Raw genomic sequence first — 18,627 nt, 5'->3', positions numbered from 1 at the left:
TAGTATTGGTAATGAAGGTCAAACCACAAGCCAAACAGAATTCTGCAGAACCACTGAACAGATCTACCTGGAATGGGAAGACCCAGCAAGGGCAGGAATTGGAGTCTTTGTGTTATAGGAAAAGACCTGTCTTGCAGGTTAGAGGTCTGAAAGATGTCACCTCAAATGCCATTCAAGCCTTGTCTGGCCTTCTGGACACCTGTTTGTTTGGGGGAGTACTGTGATGTATGAGGATGTTGGGGATGTATGAGGTAACCTTATGCATTGTTATGTAGCATCTCTACCTATTATACAGTTTCATTAAGATTTTTTCTCTGGGCTGAGGGTGTGGCTTAGAATCCCTGCCTCGCATGTAAGAAACCTTGGGTTCAGGCTTTAGCACTGTATAAAACTGGGTGGGTGTAGTGGCACATGCCTGTAATCTCAGCACTTGGGCAGTAGAGGCAGAATGATCTGAAACTCAGTCATCCTTGGCTACATGGTAAGTTCAAGGCCAGCTTAAGCTACATGAGACCTTGTCTTTAATAATAATAATATATCTCCCTGTATCTATGACAAGAAGGCCTGCTCCCATTTCCAGAAACACTCAGTGAGTAGGCAGTGCCAGAAGTACTACGTGGTACCCCCTTTGCCCTACCATTTAGCAGAACTTTCCCAGCCTCCCAGGGCTAGGCAGCTCAAGTGAGAACAGCAGATAGTTCATGTTGATTAGACCCCCATGGGTGTTTATCCTGGCATTTATACCATGGGGTTGGATGTTTTTATTCAGTCTCTCTGGCAGTGAGGACACTGCCACTGAACACCTGGGTGATGGTTTAATCATCCCAGGCGCTCATCTGGGGAGAGAGTGTCATAGCTCCTCATGAGCAGATTGTTTCTCATTAATCGGGGATCGATAAGTGCTATCACAGAGGTGCTGGCTGACAGCATTGATGGCAATTTCACAGACAAGATTGCAGCATGGTGACAATTAAAAAATATATCGCTATTGAGTTGCTATAAAATGGGGTGGGGTGGATATTACTGGATGCAGAAAATGAGACGAGGCCGATAAGAAACCCCCACCAGGGACCTATGAAGAAGGGGGTGCCGTGAGCAGTGGTCAGTTTGGCCTCAAGGCACCTTTTACAAAATGCCAGCCACACGCTAGGTGCCATAGCCCACCAGCTTAGCTTCAGGTCACCCAGAAGGGCAGGTGGAGTGAAAGCACCCATTTGGCAGACAAGGAAATGGGCGAGCAGGAGGTGGCAGAGCTGGATTATACCTTATTTACAGATTTTTTGGCATTTTCATAGTGATCAACATGAGAGAGACATGCCAGAGCTGCCAGTGGCCCCAAATATGCTAAGGAGGGACTTGGTGGGACAAAGCTGTGGGTTACTCGGAGGCCTCTGTACCTGGCATGATGGTAGAGGCTGAGGACTGCATGGACCCTCCGGAGGAAAGTGAACCCAGGCTGCTTAGCTGGGTGCTGAGCCCCTGAACAGAAGACATTACCAGCAGAGCTCTGCCCAGGAGATATCTGCCCCTAGGATGCTGGTTGACATGAGCCTTGCGTTCATTCAATATTTCTGTGAGTGCTTTCCATGTGCCTAGCATCACCTAGAAAGGTGCTATTGTGTAAAAAAGACACAGGTTGTTCTGTTTTTTTCATTTTGTTTTGGTATTTTTAGCTAAAATTTATTTGTGGGAGGCGTACATCATAGGGTAAAGTGGAAATCAGAACTTGAAGGAGTCAGTTCTCTCCTTTCGCTTGTGGATTTGAGAGATCGAACTTGTGTTCAGTGTGGCAGCCAGTGCCTTTACTCGTTGAGCCAGCTCACCAGCCCCACAGTTACTAGCTAGCCGCCAACTAGTTTGGTTGTAAAACTCAAAAACCCAGGGTTAAATGGGCTTATTAACTAGGAAGCTTTGGGCTTAAGGAGTGAGGAACTCAATCATGGGAACTGGGGGTATTGCTGAGTGGCAGTTCATGCACAAGGCCCTGGGTTCCATCACCACCATGGCACTTTGACTTCAGGCATACCTGGTTCCAGCCAGCATTGCCCCATCGTTTTTCCATGTAAGAGTCATTCTTAGTTGTGGCCCTCCCTGACCCAGGGATGATTCCAGAAACTGACTCTCCTGCCCCTTTCTGCTTGAATTTCCTCCTGGGGTAGCAGGTCCATCTCCCTTGCAGCCATGTTCTCCTGGAAGTTTCCTTCAAACACCTTTCTCGAGCACCAAATAACACAATTGTCAGACTCTTGGATCTGTTAAAAATCTATGTTGTGCCTCCACTCCCCATACTGCAGCCCCCTCTGCTTTTTAGACATGAGCCTAATCTTCCCAGTCAGGCCCGCCGCTCAGCCCTTTGATCACGCTGCTTGATCTTGCTCAGATCTGCTCAGGTGTGATTACATCTCCAGTGAGGTGAGTGGCCAGAATCACTAATAGGGTGCTGGGACAAAGCAAAGCTGCTACATCTTTGAGCCTCCTTCCTGTACATGTCCCCCTCACCCCCAGGCCCTGCCTACAGCGCATGACACTCTCAGCTTCAGGTACAATCTTGGTGCCTTCATACTCACCCTACCACTGCCAGGGAGCTCATCCAGGGAGAGGGTTGGGCTATAGATACCTTACCTGTCCCCTTTCTCTACCCAGCAGCTCTCCTCACCTTCCGATATAGCTTCTGGGTGTTCCATTAGGAACAACACCTTGCCCCCTCACATGTGGCTTGGATGGAAGTCACTCTTAAGCCAGGTTCAAAGGAGCCCTCCTCAGGAAGGGCTCTACTGAAAACATTAGGAAAAAAAAATGCTCTCTTCCCCAAAGTAGCATGTGAATGGCCGGGAAGCAGTGGGCAGCTCAGCTGTGGACAAGCAGGGGCCCTACACCCTGGACAGCTTGATGCAAAATAGCCATCCATTGTAAGAAAGCATCTTTCTGCCACCTGAATGTCATTGCACTCAGCTGCAGCAGGGGAGTTTCTTTACCTATTCTTTTCACAGTCTGAGTAATTATCTCCTAATTTATCAGTTTCAGAGTCCACATTCTCATAAATCATCCTGCTCATGTATGGGCCAACATGCAGTACCAGCCCCAGATCCTGGGCAATGGGACAGTGTTTTAACAGTGATTTGGGGACCCAGGGCAGCCTCTGGGAGGCATGTTCTTCCCCTGGCAGGTCAGGTTCCTGGCCAGCCCTGAGCCTGCTGACTCCCTCGAGACCCCTGCATATAGTGTGCTTTCATTCTGTGCTCCCGGGAGTGTGCTGATCCCTGTGCATAGAGCATCACTTAGCGACTTGTGTTTTCCTTCTGTTCTGTGTTGTTGCCCAACAATCAGGCACATTGCAGCCTTCCAAGGCTGGCAAGAGATAAGCAGTCTATAATCAGTGTTCCTGCCATCTTTGTTGAAAAGATGGATGTGTCAGCTGCTGAAAAAGCGGCTGAAAAGTAAACAAAGAAGGCGCCCATAATGCCACCACCTTCCTCCACGACTGACGTCATTTTATATTTATCACCTTCCACTCAAGGCCCACAAACCCAGTTTTTTTCTTTCCTATTTTATACTTACCACATATATAGTATTCTGCCTTGATGAATGTTTAAAGTTACTGCACAATGTAATTGATTTTCATGTCATCTTTATATAAAGATACCCCTCCTCCACCTCTCTCCCATTTACTGTTTTGTCTGTGTGCACATATGGAAGCCAGAGGTAGACCTTAGGTGTCATCGCCCAGCAGCTGTCCACCTTGATCTGGGCTTGCCTTGCCAGTCAGGCTAGGGCTCTGGGATGACAAGTGTGTGCCACCTGGACTATTCTAGATCTGGGTTTTGTAGCTCAGGCCCTCACGCTTGGTGAGAGAACTTTTCACTGAGTGCCACCCTTCCCCCCCCCAACACACACCTCATGAGGAGACCACAACTGTGTTCCTGAGGTCTTTGCTGTGACTGTTTGGGCATAATGTCCTGACCTCCACTCCCTGGCATCAGGCTCTGGCTTGTGTTGAGGATTTGTTGATCTCTGTACTAACTTTTTTATGCCCAGAGTTAACGCATGAGAATTGCTGGAATGTGCTTTCTGGGAAAAGATCTAATATGCATTGTCTGTGCTTCCCTATTCCTCTTGAGAAGGGGCTGTGGGTTGCCAGCCTTGTCTGAGTTTGCCAGTTGACATACTGTCTCACAAGCTCCAGGAGTGGCATGTCTGTTTTAGTGATGACTCTGGACTTAAAGCACCCAAAGTTTGCATTTCAATCCTGCCACATAACAGCAGGATGGCCTTGGCAGGTTACTCACCCTCTTTGTCTCTCTCTTTCCTTATCTATGGAGTGGGGTAATAAAATCATCATGAAGAGTAATGTCTCCCTCAGTTGGTATTTTTTCTTGTGTTCTGTGTCTGTGATTCCTAGCTCACAGAAATATGTTTATCAGCATTCCTGTGCACTTGCAGCCACTCACAGATGTACAAGGATAGCAAACTTTTCTTTCCTTCCTTCTTTCCTTCCTTCTTTCCTTCCTTCTTTCTTTCTTTCTTTCTTTCTTTCTTTCTTTCTTTCTTTCTCTCTCTCTCTCTCTCTCCCTCCCTTCCTTCCTTCCTCCCTCCCTCCCTCTCTCTCTCTCTCTCTTTCTTTCCCTTCCTTCCTTCCTCCCTCCCTCCCTCTCTCTCTCTCTCTCTTTCTTTCCCTTCCTTCCTTCCTTCCTTCCTTCCTTCCTTCCTTCCTTCCTTCCTTCCTTCCTTCTTTCTTTTTTTGGTTTTTCAAGACAGAGTTTCTCCATGTAACAACTCTGGCTGTCCTGGACTGTTTTTGTAGACCATGCTGGCCTCGAACTCACAGAGAGCCACCTTCCCCTGCTTCCCGAGTGCTGGGAGTAAAGGCGCGCCCAGTGCAAAATATATTAGTTGCTTAACATACATTGTCCAAAGTCTTCTTATTGTCTTTCCTGTATGGCTGTTGTGGGACACTAAGCATTTTGGTTTGCAGTTCTGTGCTTTTCTTGGTAGTTTTGCTGTTTCAGTTGGCACCAGATTGTGTGTGTGTGTGTGTGTGTGTGTTTGCATATGAATGTGGAGACCAGAGGACAACCTCCACTTTTGTTCCTTGGGTACCATCCACTTCGTTTTTTGAGACAAAGTCCCTTACTGGCCTGGAGCATGCTGATTGGCTAGAGTGGCTGGACACTGAGCCTAGCATATACGCTTGTCTCCTCCTCCTCAGCCCTGGATTGGCATGCCTGGCTTTGTTTGTTGTTTTGACTTTTGAGACAAGGTCTCACTATGTAGCTTGACTAGCCTGGAATTCACAGAGATGCCTCTATCTCCAGAGTTGAGTACCAGGATTAAAGGCTGTGCCACAGAGTCTGGGGATTAAACTCAGGTCCTCATACATGTAAGGCAAATACTGTACCCCAACCAGGTGTCTTTACCTGTCCGTTTATTTCTTTTGAGGCAGGACCTCACTCTTTAGCCCAGGCTAGCCTCAAACTCACTTCAACCCTTCTGCTCCCAGGGCTTACTGGCATCACCACCATGCCTGGCTGGGAGGTGTCTTTAAACATAAACACAACCTAGATGATTGGCTGACCAGCTGATGAAATACTGTGAGCAGAGCTGGCAGGAACTTTATCCTGTTTCTCCCTAGAGCCATGGGTCATCACAGGGTAGTTCCATATTCATGATGGCTTCCAGGAGCATGACCTAAAACCACTGTCTGTGTTGAGAGTTGAGTTTGACATATAATGCCCACCCTTATATGATGGGTATTATATTAAAAATTTGTTGACTTGGGGCCTGGAGAGAGAGAGAGTCCAACAGTTATGAGCATTGGCTGCTCTTCCAGATGACCTGGGTTCAGTTCCTAGCACTCCTGTAGAGGCTCACAACCCTCTGCAACTCCAGTTCCAGGGATCCAACCTCTCTTCTGATCTCCATAGGCATCAGACAAACAGGTGGTACACAGATATACATGGAGGCAGAACACCTATGCACAGAAAATAATAATTAAAAATTTTCACTAACTTGCTAGGTACTTAATCACTAAAGGGGAAGCCCACTTGTTAACTTTAGAATCTAATTACTGTGATGTACAAAAGTGTTTGTAAAGACTCTGAAAACCAGGCATCTCCTAGCCATGTTTCAGAAGGAGCTAACAAAAGCACTGTACACTCTCTGGAGAAAAAAAGCAACGTCATATCAGCAATGAGCTAAGGACTGTCATGGTTACCTTCAAATTGCTATGATCAAACACCATGGCCAAAGGAGCTTATAAGTGGGCTTACAGTTTCAGAAGGATAGGAGTTCCTGACCATCATGACAGGGAGCATGGCGGCAGGCAGGCAGACATGGCACTAGGGTGACCTAATACGTTGATCTACAAACAGGAAGCAGAGAAGCACACTGGGAATGGTGGGAGTCTTTTGAAACATGGACGCCTATTGACAGTGAGTCCCCTCCCAGTCGTTCTCAAACAGCTCTACCAATTGGGAGCCAAGTATTCAAACATATGAGCCTATAGGCACTGTCGAGACGAGGTCTCGGGGTGGGGTGGGGGCATCATCCTCATTCAAACCACCTGCCTTTCATTTCCTGTCCCCGTGGGCTCATAACTGTATCTCAGTGCAAAATATATTTAGTTCTATTTCAAATGTCCCCATAGTCTTTCGCAGTATAAACACAACTTAAAAGTCCAAAAAGTCAGCCTAGTGTGGTAGTACATATCTTAATTCCTAGCACTTAGGAGACAGAGGCAGGCAGATCTCTGAAGCCAGCCTGGTTGACATAGTGAGTTCTAGAACAGCCAGGGCTGCACAGAGAAACCCTGTCCCAACAAAACAAAACAAACAAGAAAGTCCAAAAAGTTTCTTCTAAGACCCAGGGAACCTTCTTCATTGTAACCCCTTATAAAATCAAAAAGCAAATTACATGCTTCTAACACACAACGGCACAGAATATACATTATGATTCCAAAATGCAAAAATAGGGGCATAGTGAGGAAATACTGTGATGTCCAAGTGCTTAGATGGCTCCACCCTTCCAGCTTTGCTGACTACACACACTTCTTTTTCTTGGGCTGGTTCCACTTTCTGTGTGCAGCTCTCCCTGGCATACATCCCATGGCTCTGGCATCTCCAACATCCTGAAATCTCCAGTGCAACCCAGGCTTCATTTTCAGAGCTTCACACACTGGCCTTTCTGGGCCTCTATGCAAGGACTCCTCTGCCACCTGCACAGCCTCTGTGGCTCTCTTAACCTCAGAGGAAGAGACCACAACCTCTTTTCTCTGGTATTCGTCATGACTCTAAAGCCAGAACCATGTAGTGGGCACTGCCGAATTCTGCTGCCTTCTTGGGATAGACCACCCCCCCACCCCCCACTCCCCACCCCCACTTCTTGAATCACATTTGCACAAAATCCCCTGTAGTTGCTTTTAGGGTAGAGGAAATCCCTTGGTTCCTTTCCTTTCAGAAATGGCAGGATTAGCTGGGTTGAGTCTTGCCCTGAGGGCATCACTTCCTTTATTCCATTTTCTATCAGTCCTCTCCTCATCTCCTTCAGTAAATGCCTTGGCTCCCACATTAAGTTTCCTGGGGCTCTTTTTCTCTACAAACTGTGTGTTTTATTTTTCTTCTTTGCCCTTCTTGCTCTTTTTCATTGCTGCATAAGAGCAATCACTAATAAACATATGACAGGATCAACATCGGGCTGTCTTGAAATCTCCCTGGCCAACAAATTAGTCCAAACCTTTCCATTTAGCCTCAGGCAGAAAAGGGCAGAAAGCAGCCACATTCTTTGCCAAAGTATTTCAAGAATGGTCTCTAGCCCAGTTACTAATAATGTTCCTCTCTGAAACTTTGGAGCTGTGCCCCCACTGTCCACATTTCACTCGGCGGTAATGCTTTTCAAGCTCCTACTAGGATGACCCATTAAGCTCCACTTACAGTGTTCAACTGCTCTCCTAGCTAAAGCCCCCAAATCTTCCACATTCCTCCGAAAACCATCATAATCCAGCCTTTCACAACAAAGCCCATCCCCTGATACCAGCTTCAGTTTTAGTTACTTTTTTAGTGCTGTAATAAAACACCATGAACAAGGCAACTTATAAAGGAAAGTATTTCTTTGGGCTTACAGTTTCAGAGTGGTGAGAATCCTGTACCATGGTGGTGGGCAGCAGGCAGGCAGACACTTCACTTGAGCAGTGGCTGAGAGCTCCCATCCTGACCCACATACGTGAAGCGGAGAAGAAGCAAACTGTACCTAGTGGGAATCTTTTGAAACCTCAAAGCCTGCCCCCAGTGACATACCTCCTCCAACAAGGCCATTTTTCCTAAATCTTCCCAAACAGTTCTGCCAACTGGAAACTAGGTATCCAAACATATGAGCCTATGGTGGCCATTCTCACTTAAACTGTCACACAGACATTGCCATAACTTTGCCAAAGCAGTTCTCTGCTGGCCTTGGGGATATGGAGGCTCAGGTACTGCTGGGATCCAGGCAGACGACCTTTTCTCTTACAGGATATTAAAGCATCTGAAGGCCAAGGACCCCGTGCAGCTTAGGCTGGAGCACTTGGAGCAAGGTTTCTCTGTCTATGTCAATGGGGCCAATTCAGAGCTGAAGACATCCCCACGGAAAGCTGTGCACGGAGACTTCTCCAGAAGTGCCTCACAGGCCGAGGGGTCACAAGGTGAGTGTAGACTCCCAGGCTAGACAGCAGCATTTTCAGTTGAAAATTAAGGGATGGGATGTAGCTCAGTGGTAGAGCAGCTGCATAACATAAGCAAAGCCCTGGGTTCAAATCCCCAGCACTGCAAGAGAAAATTAATTAAAGAGATGTTCGAGACTTTGGAAATGTCCTGTATGTGTAGCTCACCAGCAAATGAGTTAATTGTACCCACCTGAGCAGAGATCGATCCCAAGAGCAAGGAAGAAAAACACTCTTTAAGGTGCTAGGGATGGAGCTCAGGCCTCCCATGCTAAGAAACCACTCCAACCTTAAATCCATTCTTGCTTTTTTCAAAGTAGATTTGACCTCCGTACCCCAAACCCCACGCACCTAGAGTAAAAAAATTCTAGTTTTTACATTGCTGGAGTGCCAATGTCATGATTTTAAGGGCAATTTTAAATAATAGCCGATATGCACATATTAACTTTAATAGCAAACCCCTATGAACTGTTCGATTCTACCCTTCAGTTTTACATTTAGCTAATCCAGCCCCTTCATGCTTTAAAGGGATTTCATGTGTCCTCCGAGAGCCTGTGGGTGTGACGGAGAAGTTCTCCACCTCGTCCACCCAGTAGGGGAATTGGAAATCTGGTAATGAATGGATAGAATGGTTGAACAGGTGGGACCAGGCTTCAGGTTAGCTGTGTTACTCTGAGGAATCTACCTGGTCTCTCTGTATTATTATAATTAATTGCCTTGTAGGTATGGGAAGCTTCCAAGCCATTACATGCTGGCAAAATTAAAACAACAACAAAGGGAGAAGAGGAGAAAGTGATATCCCAAAATATTCCCCTTGAAAGCCACACACAGTGCTTTGTAGCCCCTGTGGCCAAGAGGGAATGGTATAGCTCCTCTAGATTTCATTCTGGGTATTCTGCCAGTTGGTAGAATTAGCAAGAACTGAAAACAGGATTATTGTGGGACCCCAGCAGTATGTTCATTCATTCCTCAAATATGTTCCCATCTACCCTGATTTACACATGGCAGCCTGCTGTTGGAGTTACACCTTGCGCCTGTGTTTTGGTACTGGCTCTTTGTGTCTAAAGAGCTGTCTGATGTGCCCTTAGACATGTCATTTTCTAGACATTCTGTGAGTCTTACACTTTTCTCTCTGCTGGGCATTGGCTTGTCTGCGACTTGCTTCAACAGGCAGATGCATCCCTCATAGGCAGGACCCTGAGCAGCTGGACAGGATTGCCAATGTAGGCTTCAGAAAGCCATCTGTGTGAACTTGTCTTCCACGTCTCACCAGCCCCTTCTCTCTCTCTGTTGCAGATTATGGACGAAGAACCCTGTTGCGAGAAGCTGAGGAAGTCTTAAGATGCAGCTCGAAGACAGCACCAGGAAAAGTCCAGCGCCGAGGATGGCACCAGGTCTGGAAACAGCACAGAACCAGGCACTTGCATTAGGCTGAGGAGTGGGCCTGCGGAGTGTTTAACCTCCTGTGTGCTCGGTGACTGCTGGGCACTGCAGGGTGCCCTGTCTGCATGGACTGGCTTTTGGAGGACCTTCCCTGCTGCAGGGTCCTCCCTCTGCCTGGGAGCTCCAGAGCCCACAGGGAGGTGTAGTAAGGGCAGGCTCATGCTCATTTGTGAGGGCTTGTTTATGCACTTGCCATTTATTGAATGCCTACTATGTGCCAGGCATGGTCAGAGATAAAACAAGTGATGAGGATTGAACCCTGCTCTGGTGAACTGAGGGGCCCATTTAGCTGGCTGCCGATGTTCCTGAGGCACGGCCTGTACTTCTAAGTCCTGTCCCTGAGCCCCAGAACTGCCTCAGCTACACACAGCCTCTATTCTTTGCACACCTGGAGCCTGGCTTTTCACATTGTGCCCTCTTATTCGGGAGCAGAGGAGACGGATGGCTTAGAAAAACTCAGGGACCTGCCCAGGGTTATGGATAAGAAGTGGCAGAATCATGACTTAGAACCAGATCTTTGGCTTTGAGTTCCATATTCTTGCCCAACTTGGCGTTGCTATGGTCCCTTGCTACCTTCCCCTGGGGTGGTTCTGGCTATGTATGGGACAGCCTAAAGTACCCAAGTGCTACTCTATGCCATGTATGTACTCATGTTGAGTCGTGGGGCCTTAGTTCCTGTTGCGCCTTTTGACATTCAGCTGGCCTCAGGGACCTCATACAACACAGATTGAGAGGCTTAGGCTGGGGATCGTTGTCATTATTAATCTGTATATGGGGGAAGTTGGGCACTGTATTTTATAGTAGACTGCAGTAAAGGCTTTCCTGTGCTTGCCACCTAGCATGTCTTCACAGCATGCTGGTTGATATATGTCCTCATGGTGCTGCCGTAGAAACTGAGGCCCAGAGAGCCAAAAGCACTTGTTTAGGGTCATGTCACCTCTGAGGGAAGAGGCTGGGTTGGGGTAGGGGCTGGTTGTGTTGCTGCAGACTCCTTGGTCTTCACATATCCACTGAGAGCATCCTTACTCTGTGCTCATTAGAAACAGTTGTGTCTGCTTCATGTGGGGTCTGAGGAGCAGGCCCACAGGGCGCCACCCTGGGCACTTCTGTCTGTCCCTATCCATAAATGTTAATTTCTTGTTAATGAGGCCTTTCTTGCCTGCCTCACTCCACACAGCTCTTCTGCTTGTTTGGAGTGCTTCCTATTATCACGAGCCATATTTGTGTCTTAGACTGTGACTTGATAGCTGGCCCCAGAGTTTGTGCAATTTAAAAGACTTGGCCTGAGATTAATTAGCATCCCTCCCATCTCTCCTGTGGCTCCCCACTTCACAAGACTTAATCAGGGCTAATTTCCCCTTGCCTTCCAAAGCTGCTCTGCTATAATTGCCCTTGTGCACTGCAGCAGTCAGGGGTCACTCGGTGCCTAACAATAGGGACCACTGTTTGAGTAGCAAGCTGGCCAGGCTGAGTGGTGCATGCACAAGCCTGTGGCTGGTGAGCTGGGCAGGTTGGAGGGGGCCTTCAGCCCACATTGTATAGCTTTCTGTCCTGGTTTGCCAGGAGAGCTGATGCCCAGGACAACTGTGAGAGTGGAGGCAGAGCCTTAGGGATGCCACAATAGATCCTGTTCTGTGGTCCAGCTAGCGTGGGATGGAATTGAAAAGCCTGTTGCTTTCAGGACAGTGCTCAGAAACAGCAGTGACTCACCCCTCTCCTCCTCTTCTCACATCTGTTCTCCCTGTCTGAAGCAATGTGATTGGCTGGACCTCCTTTGTACACAGACCCTGAGCCATGAGGAGCTGCAGTGCCAGGCCACTGAGCTGCCACCCTCAGGGTCTCAGTACCTTGGCAGAGCAGAAGTCATGCCATCATTTGGCTCATGTACTGTGTCTTCTACCATACATTCTCTCCCCACCTGGCATTTGAACTTGTGGCTCCTGGGAGGAGAAGAGAATGGGCTTAGGGCCGCTACTTTGCTGTGTGTTTTGGAGCTGATGATAGACTTCTCTGAGCTTTGCCTTTCTTAGCATCACAACCTCCTGGTGCTGTTGGGAAGGCTTGTGTGTGGTTTGTCACAGGTGATCTATGAGCCCTGTGCCGCTTCAGCTGGGTGCCCCTGGTGGCAGCTCATGAGGCTAGTGCTTACAGCTCTCTGGTTATGCTGCTCATCCTCTTGGTGCCTGCTTTTCCATCCAGAAGATGGTTGATAAGGATACCCAGCTCAGCAGGTAGAGCTAATAAGGATCACCCAGCCAGTGTCTGTGGAGGTTCCTGCCATGCCTGGCACAGAATTGGTCATTGTTGGGATTGATGGAGGGCAGGTGTTGAAGGTTTCTCGGTCTGGAGGTTTCCAGGCTCTTCATTCCCTCATTTCTAGTTATATATTTATTTTATTGGGGGTGGGCATGCATGTGTGCAAAGGCCAGAAAGGCATTGGGTGTACTCCTAGATTACTCTCTGCCTATTCCATTGAAGCAGAGTCTCTCTTTAAACCAACCTAGGGCTTGCATCTTTTCAGCTGGGTTGGAACACAACAAGCATTAGCCGTCTTCTTGTCTCTGCTCCCTCAGAGCTGGAAGCTGCCAACACCTTTCCACCACATTCCCCTGTGCCCTTGCTCAGAAGGCCCTTCTTCTTCCAAACTCTAGTCCTAGTGGCTGCACAGCAGTCTCCCTTGACTGCTGAGTTATCTCTTCTGCCGCCTCATTCTCTTGTCTGACCGCAGTCCCTCTGTTCAGTCCTGACCATTTATGGAGCACCTCAGAGTTTTGTATCCTTACTGCTGGGATATGAGCTGCAAGTAAAGCAGGCAAGCCCTGCTGCCCTGGAGCTCACGGGATGAGGGTTGTGGCCAGGCCAGCAGCAGCCAGCAAGTAGATGGCAAACACTATAAAGGAGAGCCGTACAGGAGGGACAGTGGTGGCAGCAAAGGTGCCCAGGGACCCTGCAGTAGTCCCAAGTATGAGGGCCTGTGGTCTCCCTAGAAAGGCACAGCCGAGTGTGGTGGAAAGGTGTTAGCAGTGATCAGTGTATGGCGATGAGAGGAAGTGCTGGGGACCTGGGTTACAGCTGCATGGCTGGTAGCACAGGCTGAGGAGTCTGGACAGCAGACTGAGTGGGATGGCTCCCTGGAAGCACCAAGCTGGGGGAAGCTGCCTTTGGAAAGCTCACGGCTGCTGTGTGCAGATAGGACCATCCTAGGTACCCCCACACCTCCCCACAGCACACAGGAGCTCCGAGGCTATGTTCTTGAATTCACCTAGCTCTCCTTTCTGCCACTTCCCACAGCCCCACCCTGTGTCCTATCTTGTGGCTCCACTGACCCACTGCACCTTTCCAGGCCGGTTTCTCACTCCTGAATTGGTTAAAACTAAGAGAAATTATTTGAATGTCTCAGCTCATCTGTGTTACTCTGAATTGTGGTAGTTGACTTTGGTGTGGTGCTGACTGCCACCTGAGTGGAGGTCACCTGATGCTAATCCCACCTGGCCTTGAACAGCCTGAGGTGTGTGTGTGTGTGTCTGTGTGTGCATGCCTGGTACCTGTGTGTGCCTGTGTGTGCCTATGTGTGCCTGTGTGTGCGTGCCTGGTGCCTGTGTGTGCCTGTGTGTGCCTGTGTGTGCGTGCCTGGTGCCTGTGTGTGCCTGTGTGTGCCTGTGTGTGCTTGCCTGTGTGTGCCTGTGTGTGCCTATGTGTGCCTGTGTGTGTGTGTTTGTCTGTCTGTGCCTGTGCATGTGTTAGGTTGCTGGAGTTGGGCAGTACAGCCTTGGTGTTTCAGCTACCTTGTTCTACTGTCACCAGGATGAGAAACTCACTGACATCTTTTGGTCCTAAGAAGTGAAATTTAGTGAAAAGTGTCTCCAAGGTAAAAAGTCCCAGAGGCAGATTTTTAGGTCCACAGAAGAGGGAGGGTATAGTCTCTGGGGTACTTTTCTTTTTTCTTTATGTACAAGTTTTCTGTATGTAGCCCTAGTTGTTCTGGAACTTGCTCTGTAGACCAGGCCGGCCTCAAACGCAGAGATCCACCTGACTCTGCCTCCCTAAGTGCTGGGATTAAAGGTGTGTGCCACTCCCACCTAGCCCTTTATTTGCTTTGCTCTTTTTTTTTGAAAGGAAACTGAAACATGGTCTCATATAACCTGAGCTGACCTTGACCTCACTATGTAGTTGAGGTTACCCTTGAAGTCTTGATCCTCCTGTACACACCTCTCTCATGCTGGAGTTACCATGCCCAGCTGTTTCCATCATTTTGGCTGGGTTCCTGTTTCTTTGTGGGTAGTCAGAGGGAAGCAGGTGATTAAGGTTGCAGGGTCCCTAGTAGCCAGTGACTAATTCTTAAAAGTCACCCTACCAGGAATGGGACTATGGTCCTGTCCCAGTTTCAGGGTTTCTCTTGTACTGCAGGGCCCGCCATGAAGGGTCAGTGCAGTTGCATTATCACTTTTACTGGCCATGGCCCCGTCAGTGGGGGTTAGGAGCCCTAGAGGTTGATTGGATAAATGCAGCAGGCTCCCAAGCCAGCGCCTGTACTGGGGAGAGGCCTGCAGGTGTTATCTGAGCATCTGTCCCTGCTCACCTTTTTCTTGCTGCTTCTGGGCCTTAGATCTCTCTACCGCCATCAGTGGATTAAGATTTATGGCTTCCTCAGCCTTGTAATACTTGGGTAGACAGTGGCCTAATCAACAGAGCTGCCGTTTACCAAAATGCTGTCAGCTTTGATGAACGTCACTGGCTCTCAGCACTAAATCGGCGGTGAAGGGATTGGCCTTCCAGCAATTTACTGTGGGCTAGACTCTCAGGAAAGGTCTCCACAGAAGGTTTGCTGAGGGATGAAAGTGGCCTTGGCTGTCCCTCACTACAACATCTGCTTCCTGAGTTGCTGCAGCCGTATGAGCTTCTGCAGCACAGCTCACCTCTAGGCTGTGAAGCTGGGCCTCTTCCTTTGGTGCTGTCTGGCTTCTGATCATGACAAGAGCTGACAAACCAGGAAAGAGCTGATCAAAGAAGACCAGCTCTTCACCCCAGCCTGCCTTTGGGGGCTCGGTAGAGCCTTTCCGCCTCTAGAGGGCACCATTAACATGTCTCATAGCCTGCACAAGCATCCAGGGCATCCCCTGTGCTTGCTCTTCTTGGTTTGACAGCACACTTCAATGCACCCTCTTAGAACACTTTATGAGGAGGTGCAGAAGACACACAAATAACTCCGGGCATGAACTGGGTGGAGTGTGGGCTGAGCAGAAAGGGAGCAGCTTTTGGGGGTTTGTGTGGAGAGGCTTTTAAATCCTCCTCCAGGATAGGTACTGCAAAGGTCTGCCAGGGTCTGGATGTACAAGTAGGCAGGAAAGAGCAGCCGCGCGCGTGAACGCCCACTCCCGGTAAAGCAGCATGCCATTCGGGGAGCCAGCCCAGAGCCTCGTCATCCTTCCATGCAAGGTGGAAGGTGGGAGGCCAGTAACATGCATGTGGATGGGGCTGGGTTAGAATCTGCCAGGCTTGGTGTGGGTGGGGCCACCTCTCAGGTTGTGGGTTGAGTAGGCTCCCCAGGCTAGGGCGGGAGAGCAGGACAGATGGTGGCTATTTATTACCCTCCGGGCACCCACTCAGTGTTGTAAGCGCTTTCTGGACCACAGAGTTAATTTCAGCACTGTTGCTTCATAACCTGCAGTGTTCACTATGGTGCTGAGCGGGCTCGGGGGCAGGGCACTGGTGTCTGGAACTCCGTGCAGTTAGCACTTGGTGAGGGCCTGCTGACTAAGGGCCTTCAGGCTGACCACAAAGCTGTGTTTGCATATTGGGAGGTGGCTGGGGACTTGCTAAGGCTGTGATCCTGGCTCCTTGCTGGATGCAGAGCTTCTTCTGTGGCTATGCCAAGCCAGAGGCTGGCCACGCTGCCAGCTTCCTTTCAGGCAGTTCACATCATCTTAGGAGCACAGACCTGGGCCAGGCCTCAATCTCTGCCTTTCAACTGGGCTTTTCCCGTGCCCCAAAGAGGCCAAGGTAGCCCCAACAGCTCCTCACTTACATTCTGTTCCCCACTCTTGCATCTCTCCCAGGAACTACCACTCAGTATGGAGGGTTGGGGGGGAGAAGGGGAGTGGTGTCTGCCACTCTAGCTTAGGTCACATGCTCCACCTTCCCCTGGAGGGGGAACTCAGTTCTACAAGAGCTACCGGGAGCAGAAGCTGGCAGGAGTTCCCAAGAAAGAACTAAGGTGCTTTCTTAGAGGCAAAGGACAGGACAGACAGACAGGCTATGCTTAGGCTTGTCTGGATTTAGGAAAGAGGTGAGAGAAAGGTTAATACTACTCTAGGTCCACAGACAGCATTCAGAAGTAGCAAAGCCCCAGTCTAAGCCCTGCACTTTGTAGAGAAAGGACTAGAAGGCCCTAAAGGGGCCAGGTGGCTGGTGACTCAGGCCACCTCCTCCTTCACCTGACCCAAGGCTGTGGTCGGCTGCTTCCTTCTCTCCCATCATCAACTCTTGGCCCAAAGGTCCCAGTGTTAGGACATTGCTGAGTGACCCAGGAAGAAGAGTGAAGTATGCTCTCCTTGGCTTGGAGAGGAGAACAAAGTAGCAAAGTCTAGAAGGAAGCCACGTCATAGATGGAGCTAGCCCAGGGCTTTGGAGTAAAGGGGGGTGGGGGGCTGGGACAATAAGGGTGTGGCTCTAGAGCCATCCCTAGACATTACAAAGTGACCTGATGGTCCTTATTGTCTCTCTGTTGGGACATCTTCATTGCTCTCATAGACAGCTGCCTGTTTCATTTGCACCCTCAAGCCACACATAGACAGGACAGGGAGGCAAATGAGCCCACAAGAGAGAAGGAAGGGGTTTCTGTGGGCTCAGCTGGACTGACAGGCCCTTGGCAGTGGCTCCAGTGGCTCAACAGTCATAGGTGTTAAAATGTACAAGGATTCGTGTGGGACCCTTGCATGCTGGGTGTATCAAGTAAGGCCTGGGTTTGCTAGCAGTGGCTTGAACAGTGTGACAGCAGATGTCACCTATCAGCTGACTGAGCCATTTTGTCCTACTCAGGTGGAAATCATGAGTGAGCAGCACATAGCTTCTAGTACTGGCCGGAGAGAGAGCTAAGACGTTTCTCCAGAAGACACAGCTGACAAGGAAGCTTGAGGGCTGGGCTAACAGACTCTGGGCCCTGAGAATAGAGACCTGTGGCTCCAGGTCTTAGAAGCCAGAGGCAGCTCGAGGTGCGCTTAGAGGCTTTCTGTTCTGAGTACCAACCGCCAGTGGCCCGGTACTCAGCAGCCAGTGAGATCCTGAGCTCCAAGCAGTGAGGCAGCAGGCGGCAGCAGCAGGTGCTCCAACTCTGGAGCTGGCTACTTTGGGAGTCTCAGTGGCTGCTATGGCTAGTGGTGTAGTTTTCAAACCTCCCAACGCCACGAGCATGAGCCTTTGTGGTTGGCAGCTCCCGGGAGATCTTCTAGAAACTAAGAGCTTTAGCATCTTGCCTCCCATCTTTTGTGCCTTCCACAGCCTTGGCTCACAGCCCGCTATTTCTTCTCCATACTGCACTTTCCTCAGTTATCTCCCCCTTACTCTGCCCCACCCACTCTCTGAAACTCTCTAGCTGCCTTTTTTTTTTTTTTTTTTTTTTTTTTTTGCCCTGGCTGCAGCTGCCACCGCCTCTGCTGCCCCTCTTTGTGTCTCAGCCCACTCTGCTCAGAATAAAAATCATAAGTGGTAAAAGCCTTCTTTGTGGTCTGATGCTGCAACATCTGGGGGTTTGGGGGAGCATCTCCTTGCTAACTCAGAAAGCCAGGTGCGCTGGGCTTGGAGCACCTGCATCATGCCCTGTCACCCCCTCCTTTTGCTCATCTGGGCCCCTTAGTCCTTCCTAGTTGCATTGGGGAGAGAGGCGCTAGGCACACCTGGGACAGGAGCACAGGGGAAGAAAGGGAAATAGAATTCTGGAGTGGTCCATAGCCCCCAACACCTGGTGCAGGTATTTGTTTCTCAAAGAAAGATGCAAAGAATGCTGGAAAGAAGGGAGGCTGCAGCCAGGACAGATTATGTAGTCCAAGAAGCTTCACAAGCATTCTGTACATTTCAGTTTAACATACCCACAGTGCGTTGGCCAGGCTTTCCCAAACATAAACGTAGGGTTAGCTCACAGGGCTTTTTGGGAGAAGCTTAAACACCTATAAAAATCCTACTGAAAAATAATAATTAAAACTCTGAAAATTTCCACTACACACTTTGCAAGTATAAGGAAGAAACAAGCAGAGGTGATATGACCCTGCGAAGTCACAACTGCTGAGCTAGGAACAGTAGCCACAGTGGTAATCCCAGTAGGCAGGACGTTGAGGCAGGAGGATCACTAGTCTGGGGACAGCCTAGACTACATAAAGGGACCTGATCTAAAATAAAAACAGAAAACTAAATCCTATCCTGCTCAGGCATAGTACCCCTTGAATCCCATTCTGGGCAGCTAGGCTCCTTCCAGTCCTTGAGCAGAATGGTGTCTGTCCTCA

General features: G+C 49.2%; 1 protein-coding gene across 7 annotated transcripts in view; it reads left to right on the top strand.

Annotated features, from left to right (window-relative positions):
• Positions 1-18,627, top strand: part of Katnip (katanin interacting protein) — a 171,949-nt gene that overhangs the window by 49,921 nt on the left and 103,401 nt on the right. For all 7 annotated transcript variants that reach the window (XR_009585450.1, XM_060366866.1, XM_060366869.1 and 4 more), the window contains 2 exons: positions 8,502-8,671; positions 9,986-10,083. Coding sequence is in view for 5 of the 7 variants with exons in the window: in XM_060366866.1 (XP_060222849.1) it covers positions 8,502-8,671; positions 9,986-10,083 (268 nt within the window). In the remaining 2 variants the exon portion in view is untranslated. The remainder of the gene's footprint in view (positions 1-8,501; positions 8,672-9,985; positions 10,084-18,627) is intronic.

Source organism: Meriones unguiculatus, chromosome 14 (assembly GCF_030254825.1).
Source record: "Meriones unguiculatus strain TT.TT164.6M chromosome 14, Bangor_MerUng_6.1, whole genome shotgun sequence".
NCBI classification, from domain to species: domain Eukaryota; kingdom Metazoa; phylum Chordata; class Mammalia; order Rodentia; family Muridae; genus Meriones; species Meriones unguiculatus.
This window is presented reverse-complemented; position numbering and strand designations above follow the sequence as displayed.